The sequence below is a fragment of the Myiozetetes cayanensis genome, unplaced genomic scaffold, assembly GCF_022539395.1.
Source record: "Myiozetetes cayanensis isolate MyiCay16 unplaced genomic scaffold, myiCay2020 scf18, whole genome shotgun sequence".
Taxonomy (NCBI): Eukaryota; Metazoa; Chordata; class Aves; order Passeriformes; family Tyrannidae; genus Myiozetetes; species Myiozetetes cayanensis.
The window spans coordinates 5,718,568-5,729,270 of NW_026087389.1; the positions used below are offsets into that span (position 1 = coordinate 5,718,568).

Genomic DNA, 10,703 nt, shown 5'->3' on the forward strand with positions numbered 1-10,703 from the left:
CACAGATGGTGCCTGGAGAGCCTGACAAGAGCAGGGCCTTCCCAAACAAGAGAACCCCACGCTGTTCTCCCAGGCTGCCATGACTTGGCATCTCCACTGGTTGCTCCCTCTGGAAGGGAACAAAGGTTTTCAAACACCCAGTATCATGCACAAGCAGCTCTGCTGAGCAAAATCACTGCAGCAGAAACCACAAATAAAGCTGGAGAGTTTTGCTTGAAACAGCCAGGGGAGAGGAGGCTTCTTGTTCTCAGCTCTGCAGCAAAGACGCTGGGAAATTCAGTACAAAGTGTTTCAGGGTTTTCCAACACACAGTATTATTAGGATGAAAAGCCCTACTTGACATTCCTGCTGGGATGTCAGCTCCAGCCAAAGGTAAGGAGGAAGGAAGGAAAGGGAAAGAACATGTCACCTGTGTGCAAACAAGTAAAAAGTTAGACCTGAATAGGCACAAAGAACAAGACAAAAAAGCAGAACAAAGCACCTTCCACCTTGAAAACAAACAAACAAAAAGTGACATTACACACAAGTGATACACAAGTGTAGGAACAGAAGAACTGAACAAACATCAGAAAGATACATCATTGTGTTAATTTTCAGAAATTTACTCTACTGAAATGCACACAAGAGATTTATCACAAAACCAGTTGAACTCCACTGTATTTCAACAATAGGTTTATTTTAAGAAACATAACATGACATTAAGTAAAAATGCAAAATTGTGCAATTATGGCAAAATGTTTAAAAATCCACACATTTGCCCTCATAGGACTACAGTACTTCTTACTAACATACCTGAGCACTGAATGTTGGATGCCACTTCTCAACAGCCTCGCGAACAGGGAGCTCTTCGATCTCTTGTAGAACATACTCTGCATGTCTGGTGCACCAAAACTGCTTTTAGTTATTCTAGAGTTTTACTGATGGAATCAAGTGGAAGTTACAAAATGTTTCCTTCTAAAGTTAACTAATAATTCTGGAAATGAGATTTACACTCACCTAAGTCCTTACTTACAACGCTAGAAATTCGTTTCATAAAGGGAAACAAAAGAATGCAGAAAAAAATACCAAATGGGCAAAATGTACAGATTACTGTTCAAATATTACCAGTACCTTTGGTGCAATTATTTTTTTGTTTGTTTGTGCTGTGCAAGTTTACTCAAGCCTGACTCTAAAGCAAAACTTTACCAGGAATCTGAAACGTAGAAGCGTTTAAGAATTGGCAAAATGTCACAGCTACGTTACTGCCTCAACAAACTCCTCATGCAAAAGATTTAGTATATTCTACTCCCACAGCAAGTTCCAGGATTTAGCTTTCAAAACACATGACAGACTCGGATCACACCCTCAGTTTGAATGGTTAAACAGAATGGAGATCTTCGTACTTTAGTGCAGATAAACAAAATTAACAGACCTACTGCAGAATTAACCACAGCATATTGTACTTCTATACATCACATGACCAGTCAACTGCTAACTCAATCCTATTTCGTAGTTTCAAGTAATATATTGAAATTTGTTCTACTAAATAAATATAGAAGATTGTCAAAAAGCAGCAAGAAATCTTGTAAATATTCAACCAAGCTTAAAAAAAAAAAAACCAAACCAAGAAACAAAAAAACAAAGAAACAAGGAAAAAGCTCCATAACACTTTGCAAAAAAAATGGTCTTACACACAAATGCAACACTGTTAGGGAGGGTGCTTCAGAAAGCTTGCAGCTAGAGGCCTACAACAGCGCAAGGAGAGCTAGCCAAGGACTAGGGATCGTTTTAAAAATTAAATTAGTTGTACTTTTCAAAAAACCTCTTATTCTTGGCTATGCATACATATAAAACTACCCAGAAGAGAACTAAACAAAGGAACAACACACCTCAACACTGTCGGAAAATGCAGTCTTAGCGAGAATTGCCAAATTCAGGACAAACAGAACCACAGGTGCTCGCACTGGAGAGAAGCGTTTGCTGAATCTCTGGAAGATGAGGTATGTAATGCAAAGAGGCATTTTTATTTTCCTTTTCATTTCACAGTTTTTTGTTTGTATTTTTTTTTAGACATTTTGTGCAAGAATTAAGAAATAGAACCAGGAGAGTATTTTTGTGTATTAGAAAGATTCCATTTGGGAGCAGTAAGACCACATAGTAAACAAACATTATCCAAATCCTCAGCCATGCCAGAGCGATAAACAATGAGCTAAATATTTGGCTGACTGAAATGTCAGCTGTTAAGCCAGATAGTGGTAAGCACTTTCAGCCAGTGATGGCCAGTGCCATGTCAAGTTAACTGGTTTACTTAGGTCAGTTGGAGAAAATAAGGAAGAGTAAGATAACTTAACAGCTCTGCAAAAATTAACAAATTAAACCTGGCAAACTACAGCTGATACAAGTTCCGGGATTCATCTTTTCCCTTTTAAATCCAGTTTTCACTAGTGAAGTGGAGGCTGAACTTTGAACGTATTTACCTCCTAAAAATAAGCTAAATGTTAAATACATAGAGAAAAGTGTTGTAATACATTGGATCCTTATTCTGTATTTTCTCTAAGAGTATTTCAGCCATGGACACTTATTGTCAATTTTGCTTTAATACACTGGATAATGATGACAGCTCAGTAGTGCAATTTTTCACATTATAGATCAGAATGGAAGAGAAGATATTTGAGGGCTTGACTGTGGAGAGAAAAGAAAAACAACTCGTGAAGTTAAGCCACACTTTTCCAAATCACTGGAGCACACGCCAACTCTGCACAGAGCACTGTACTTTAGTGGAGACAGAATGAACACTCCACACAAAAAAGAAAAAAAATAAAAGAGAACCAATATTATTAAGGCCATATCCTGTCACCATTCTGTGCAAGAATACCACTGCAGTAAAAATGTTATGTTAGAAAAGACAATTTGATGACAGGACAGGGCCTGAAGACAGACACACACTCCATGAAAAATAACAGGCTGTCTTAAACAGTAGCAGAAGGCTGGCCCATTTCAGACAAACAAGTATTAAAAATGTACTAGCACCATCAGCTTTTGGGTTAAAGCCCTTTATGGGATGAAAAAAAAGGTTTTAATCAGTGTTTTAAAAAAAAAAAAATGTTTTTACAGCACTACATCTACGTGGCAAAAAACAGGTGTGGGATTTTTTTTCCCCCACTATCATTAAGCTCAATTTTAACAAAAGTCCACAGACAGCAAGTGGTACAACAATATGAACAGGCCTCCATCTGGGGCAAAAATACTCCACAATCCAATTCTGACTGAGCTTTTCTCCCAAATTGTAGTGCACAAACAAATCACGAACATCAAAAACAGTACAAAAAGAACAGATCATTATGACTCAGGATCTACCATTCCTATGTACTTCCAATCTAAAGTAAAAAAAAAAACCAAACAAACCAAAAAGCAACAAAACTTAGTGATATTGCCTCAAATTTTACCCGTATTAAAAAAAAAAAAAGAGAAAAAAAGAAAAGTCACTTCAACACATCTTGGACATCCTTAGCTATTAATGCTAGATTTTCTTTCACTGTAGTGCATAGTTATCCTGGCTCTTCCACTTAATTTGCTTTTACCACCCAACACCCTTCTAGTATGACATGATTAAGTGTTTACCAGAAAAAAAATGCTGATAATTGCACTTTGTAACCTCCTTCTCATTTCCCAGGAAGATAGCAGTAAATATGAAACTGAACCAGCAATTCCCTCCCCAGACTGCAACCTTTAAAGAGCACCCATCCCCATATACAAAAAACTGTCTGTTTCAGCTTACAATAAATACTGACAGAATTTCTTTGTTTTCTTTTAAGACATGTTTTCTCTAGCATCAAATTACCACTGAAATCACTAAGGCCTGTTACTGAAGAAAAAAAAAAAAACAACCAACCAAAAAACCCCAGAAATTTAAATAACTTTCTGAAGACACTGCGGATACAATTTAGCAACAACACATTCAAAATGCCGGCCTAGATCCCAGAGCTTGTCTGGAGTCTCGTATACTTTCTGCCACTGGTCAGTGACCTCATCGTACTGGTAGAGCGAATTCTTCCTGCTGGTTCTGAAAACGTGCTCTTCGACAGTGACTTGAGTAGCTCTGACAAACAGGTGGAGTTTGTTTTTGAGGAGTACGAGTTTTATGTATGGATTAATGGACTGGTCGCAGGGGAAGTCTTTTTTTCGAGTCCACTTGTTCTGCTCGATGTCGTAGGCCTCCACGGTGAACATGCGCTGATGGTTCCCGCAGGTCCCAGCTATGTAGTAGATGGAGTCGTTGTACACCGTCGCCAAGCCCTGGAGTCGAGGCACAGTCATCGGGGTCAGAAATCCCCAGTAATCCTTCTGAGGGTCGTAGCAGAGAAAAAACTCCCCTGGAAAGAGAGAGGAAAAATAGAACGTAACTTACGCTTCGTTTCCAGAGCAGCAGTTCTGCGGCCATCAAGCTTTCAGGTGTGTTCTTCCACAGACAGAAATGCTCTTCCCATAACAAATACTCCCAGCACCATCACCTGCTTCCTTTCAAGTGCATTACAAAATTATTAACAGCATGAGTAAAAACTACTTTGTTTCTATTCCAGCTGTAGAAAAGGGAATTTGAAGCGTATCAAAACTACAATGTTTTACATATTTCCTAGCTACCCTTTATTACTTCTAAACCATGCTTATTAATTCAGGACAATTAATAAGACTGCAGTCTTGAAATGTCTGAAGTACATTTGTTTCACTTTTTAACATCTTCACAACGTGTCATCTACAGACTGAGGAGCCTCAGAATTCAGTGCTTAAAGCTGCTAAAACTGAGCAAATACCTGTGCCTTGTACTGCACACAGATTTTGAAGCTACTCATGTGAGGTGGTCGAGTTACACATTTAGGTTGATTTGCTTTAAAGGAGGCCAGGAGAATACCTGCATGAAGGTACTGAATCATCCTTAGCTTTGTGATGAGGTTATAAAACACCTCTGCTGTTCACTGCTTAGAGCAGCACCTACAGACTGTAGATAATGGAAGTTCAGCATTCCTTTTTAAGCACCTAAAGCACGTGTCTGACCCGAGAGACATTGAGAGAACTTGTTAATGTAAGAGAATCATTTAAAGCCTCAACCAACAAGAGTCAAACCTGATACAGAAACAGTGGAAGAAAACTCTGTAAATCACATGAAAGCCCAGGATTGCAAAGTCAAGAAATCAGGTTGACTACTTCTAGGTAAATAACAAGGACCTTACAGCATTCCCTATCCTGTTTCTTTCCTGTGGTCCAGCTTCGGATGGAAAGTGACCCAAAGAGGGAGCTGGTATGGATCCAAGAACCAACTTCTACAGGTGTTTACAGGGGTGGTAACTGAGACACCTCCTCATCCTCCTCCTTTCTTTCTTTCCACTTCCTGGGCCTCTTACCACAGCCCCACAGACCAGTCTCAGCACTTTCAGAGTAGGCTCTATATGGCTCATGCACACACTCAAATACATATTTTATGTGAGATCTCCATAAGCAAAATAAAGGGAAGAATAAATTATTTGATCCATTGCCGTAATGATCTTTTTTATTCATTTAAGAATCGATATCTAATACACCAATAAGTCTGATCACTTACCAGAAGGAAAGATGTAAAGGCAGTACTGTAATTACTGACCAAAGAAACAGAGCTAATCAAGAATGACTATTTATCTCTTTCTAATTACTACAATGATTTCAGAAAGCAGAGTAGGGCAGGAAACAAAGACCTACAGCCGTTAATTGACTTTTACAAGTCACCAAAAACACAGACACCAGAAATTTCCACAGCTTTAGCCCAATAAAATGTAAAGTGCTTTTTCATGGGACAGTATTTTTTCTTCAACATTAGTGCCTTTCACCCAGGTAAAGATTTAATACCGGATTGTTAGAGAAATATTTTATCCTGATGACTTAGAACACCACCAAAACTGCCATTTGTGCACTCAACACAATTTTGTGACACGTTTCCAGGGCATGAGAATTCAAGCAGCAACCTCCCTCTTCCTTGCCCACTGCTCTCCCTAGTTTTTCCCCTATCCCATTGCCCCAGGGGTTTTTCCAAGGTGCTTAAGAGAGCAAAGAAAACTCACACTCCCTACTTCCAACAAAGTGCCACAGAGTCAGCCAAACCACCTTACCCTGTAAAACATAGATGTTATCCTTATATTCCACAGCACTGTGAAACTCCATTGCCACCGGCATGGGACAGACAGCTGTCCAGCAGTTCTCCCGGCTGTCATAGCACTCCACAGACTTGAGGGAGTTCCTGCCATCTCCTTCATAGACTCTCCCCCCAATGGCATACAGCTTTCCACAGCAGTGAACCAGCTTGCAGCCTATCCTGGCTCGCAGCAAAGGAGCTTTTGGAATCCACCTATTGCCAGAGTGGTCGTACATCCAGAAATCGCTCTCCGCTCTGTGGTCGATGGAGACCTCGCTGCTGCTCGGTCTGTAACCACCCGCAATGTAAATATCGTTATCAGGGGACACGAGAATTCCGACCTCCCTCAAGTCATTTGGTGGCTTGCATAGTTTAAACACTCTCCCTGTGACCGAATCTAAACAAGGCACTGTTTGCTTCTTTCCTGAGTGTTTGTGGGCAGCATCAAAGCATATGATCATTTCAGAAGCGGTCATTCCAAGCCGTTGTGTGTAGCCATTGGCACTGGGTTGTCCCTTTTGTACACAGCTTTTGGCCATCGCCTGTGCAAACACGGGAGGGATTTTCTCTAAAAATGTCTCTTCCAACAGAGGCATACGGATGCATTTGGCAAATATTTCTGGAAGGTGCACTTCTCTCTTATTTTGTTCATGTTCAAACCACCTTATAATGCTGTCATAAACGTGTTCTTCTTTGTCTACATTTAAATCATCACTGTCGAGGATACTTATCAGCTGGTCTTTTCTCAGCTGAAGAAACTCCTGCTCTTTGGTGACACTCAGAAACTTTTTACGAATGTAGTCTTGTGACCTGTCTTTGAGTTCCTGATGACCATAGTGATCAGCGAAGATGAACACCCCGATGGAGTTCTGTGGGTCCAAGTGACTGATCATGTATTTAGCACACTGATCTTGTATGGAAGGGATCTGGAAGATACTGGCTGCAGTGAACAAAGCTTGGACGTTGGCCTCTGTCAGCACTACTCTGGAGGTATATGCATAGTTCAACACTAAATGCATTGACTCTGCTTCCACACCAACTATCCGAACTTCCTTCTGGGTGCTCTCGGTAAGGCCGCTCGTGAACATCGATCTGCAGAGGAAGAACATTCGGCAGTTTATCTGGAATCACCTCCCAACTACAGGCATGAAATTAAATTACACTGTGCAGCTGATCCCAGTGTGTTTGTCCTCACATCAGCCCAAATACACTTACTACAGGTGTTACACATTTAGGTACCCACACAGGACAGTTTAAGATCAGTTCTGGACTGACTGAAACAAAAGCAGCAAGCTGGAACTTCTTGCTTAATTATCTCACTAACCCTATGTTAAAATTCACTCAGTTTACAAGCAAAGCTCTTGACATACCACCTTGAGTCTTTGCACTCAACTTTCAACAAGTTATTTCATCTGCATACTCCAGCATGTTAAAATATGTAACTTTAAAGGAAGACAACTGGAGGCAGTTTTGTTTGTTTTACAGTTGTGTGACATTTTCTCTGATGAGACTTTCCTTTGGCAAACAGACACTGATAATTCACTGACCTTAAGAGAACAGTAATCTTTACTTGCCAGGTGCACTATATTATCTATAATTACACAGAAGATTAGTACAGGTGCAGGGGTTTTTAATTTTCTTTTAACAAAAACAAGTTCTAATTCTGTTTTGATCACCATTAGAGCAATGGGCTGCCATACCTGAAATAAGGACTGATTGCAGCAAGAACATTCCTGTGGCAGGAGAATGTTTTCCCATGATCCACTTCCACCACAATATCTGTCAGCTGTCCTTCATCATACATGGTCTTCAGCTGTTGCAGGATACTACAGGCATGGAAGGGGTCCATTCCACTGCTGACTGGGTTTGAGGGAGGAATTCCGTTCAGTGTTTGTGAAAACTGACTTGGTTCTACAAAGCAAAATCGAAACTGTTTTAACAAAAACCAACCACAATCATCAACAAAAAAACAACCTTCAAAGAAATTCACCACATGCTAAAAAACCCCATACGTGACCAAGAATTAGCACAAATTTATTCCACAGTTCCTCAGTGTCAACATCCATCAACAGCAAGTCTAATATTTTCAAGGGTAAATATATAAAGATACCTCAAATATTATTTTTTTTCCTTTTCACAATGTACATGTCAGTTACCATTAACCTATAAAATTATATCTATTAATGTTAAGGAAAATAATACAAGTACTACATATTTATGACACTTCACTGGGGATGAGGGAAATCAAGAATCACAATGCTTATTGACTTATAAAATGAAAAAAAGACAGAATGCAGAGGAATAAAATCAGTCCCCATCATACCCCACCATTACACAAGTCTGTATGTAAATATTTAACTTCACACCGAAACAGGAACTGGCTCCTGCCTTACACAAGTGATGGTTTGAGTACAGACTCGTGAAGAAACAGCCCTACAATTACTATGTTGGGCAACAAACTTAAACTCACATAAATTTGTATCTACAGTTACATGCTTTTCTCCGTAAATAAAACACAATTATCGTTTTAAATTGCCGAGGTATGAAGGAGTTCACCCATCACCGTGGAAAGGTATTCAGTGGAGCACATGCTGCTAAATAACACCTGATAAGCCCAATGAAGTAAAACCCAAAGTGAAAATTGAGCAACAGCTCAAGCACAAAAACCTGTTTCGTAATAGCGACAAAATTTTTACGCAACAACAACAACAACAAAGGAAAGCCCAAAAGAAAAACACGAGGTGGCAAGAGCTGCAAAACAGGTAAAGCTGCTGACTTGCAACAGAGAGAGCTTCCAACAAAATTTGGGAGAAACAAAGGGGCAAAGAGCAGAGAGATCAGTGATGATGAATGGGAGGTTTAAACTCTAACTCGTGGTGATACACAGCAGCTACAATTTCTCTTATTCAGAATTCGGACACAGTCACCAGGAGAGGGATACACAATAAACCAGGAGGGATCTGCTGCTGGGCACCCATTTCCCACAGCAGGAATGAGGCCAAACATCATCAGTGTCTCTTCAAAGAATCGTTAGAAAAAAGTCTTCAAAACACTTGGTTTCTTGTGGGTTTTTTCCAAGCAAATCAGCAAATGGTTAAAGGTAAAATCTACAACAGGAGAGTTTCCTTATCCTTACTGATAATTTCAATGTTTCCAACATTTGAAACCAACCAGTCGGTAGGGAGGGGGAGAGTTTGTACTTGTTAAAAAACAATGTTAATCACCAGTTCCAAGTAAATAACACTTTGCTAGGTCAGTTCCAAAGCCTCCTACCTAGCAAAGCTTTGATGTACAAGAACACTGATGCGTTTACTGTTGCACAAGAGTTTCACTGACTTTCTAACAGCAAAAAAAAAAGATGCAAATTTGTTCTTCCCTGACCGTGCCAGTCACTCAGGCGACGAGCACATGTTATCAGGGCAGCTTCCAGCGCTGGGGACACTCATTCTCGCATTCCTTATTTTCCGTTTAACCCTCGACAGCTTTCACCCCATAAAACCTTCCTCCAGTCCCTTTTTTTCACCCCCCTCTATTAACGCTCCGCTCGCTCGCTCGCACCTCAAAAATTTTTAACTCTGCCCCTCGCGAACATCACCCCAAAATGCTCTCCGCGTCAATTCGTGAGTCTCTCCTCCTGTCCCCCACACAGTTTCACAGAACCCCCTTTACCAACCCCAGCTGAACTCGCCTCACACCGCGGGGGGCTGCGCTGTGTGAGGGGGCGGGGAGGGGTCCTGAGGGACCCCTCCCCGCCCTCACCAGCGCAGCCCCTGCACACACCCTCTCCCTCACACCACCCCCTCTGCCCCCACACCCTCACCCGGGCACCCTCACGGCCCCCCATCCCACCCCCACACGGCGCTCCCCTACCAGCACACAGGCCTCAAACCCCTCCACCACCGCACCCCCCTCATACCTCCCCTCACCCCACACACCCCCCACAGCAACCCCTCCCCGGGGTTCCCCCCTCACGGACCTCCCAGCGCTGCCATCCTGGGCCCCGCTCGGGCAGCGGCCCCGGCAGGAAAATGTCACCGCCGGCACCGCCGCCGCCGCGCACCCCGCAGCAACGCCCGCGCCGATTGGCCGCCTCCCCCGCAGCCTGCCGGGAAATGTAGTGCGGGCACTCCGCCCTCGCCGCGCGGGGCGTGCCGGGAGATGTAGTCGCTTTTCCCCCCGGGGGTGCGTGGGAGTTGTAGTTCTCTGCCCCGTCGCGTAGCAACGAGGCGGCGGGCGCCTCAGGGCTGAGCCGCCATTTTGGGCCCCGGGGCAATGGGGCACCTCCAGCGCCTCGTCCTGGAATTTTGGAACTCGTTCACTGCCCACCGGCTGAAATGGCCTCTCCACGGAAATAAATTACCCCCCCAGTTCCTGCAATTTATCTGTCCGCGCTGAGCTGCGGCTCCTGGCGCAGACCCTTCCCGAAGAGGAGCGGAGGTGTCGCTCGGAGATGGCTGCCCAGCAGGTTGGGCAGAGCTGCCACGACCATCACTGGTGCAGACGCACAGGAAAGGGGAAAAGAAAATACCTGCAAACGTCCTAATGCTGCAAGGATGCAGTGAGG

The 10,703-nt window shown here is 42.6% G+C and overlaps 1 protein-coding gene across 1 annotated transcript; it reads right to left on the reverse strand.

The window, feature by feature from the left end:
• Window positions 1–655: 655 nt before the first annotated feature.
• On the reverse strand, window positions 656–10,210 carry KBTBD8 (kelch repeat and BTB domain containing 8). Its single transcript, XM_050313060.1, has 4 exons — window positions 10,116–10,210; window positions 7,840–8,050; window positions 6,117–7,231; window positions 656–4,352 (listed from the first exon to the last, which is right to left on the reverse strand). The coding sequence occupies exons 1-4, from the start codon at window positions 10,129–10,131 to the stop codon at window positions 3,889–3,891; spliced, it is 1,806 nt and encodes a 601-aa protein (XP_050169017.1). The 5' UTR covers window positions 10,132–10,210; the 3' UTR covers window positions 656–3,888.
• Between the last annotated feature and the right edge of the window lie 493 nt (window positions 10,211–10,703).

Excerpts from the sequence above, each read along its gene's own strand:
- KBTBD8 (XM_050313060.1), bottom strand. Across the intron at positions 7,232-7,839 it reads GCAATCAGTCCTTATTTCAG|ATCGATGTTCACGAGCGGCC; the intron begins GTATGGCAGCCC and ends CTTCCTCTGCAG. Across the intron at positions 4,353-6,116 it reads TAACATCTATGTTTTACAGG|GGGAGTTTTTTCTCTGCTAC; the intron begins GTAAGGTGGTTT and ends CTCTCTTTCCAG.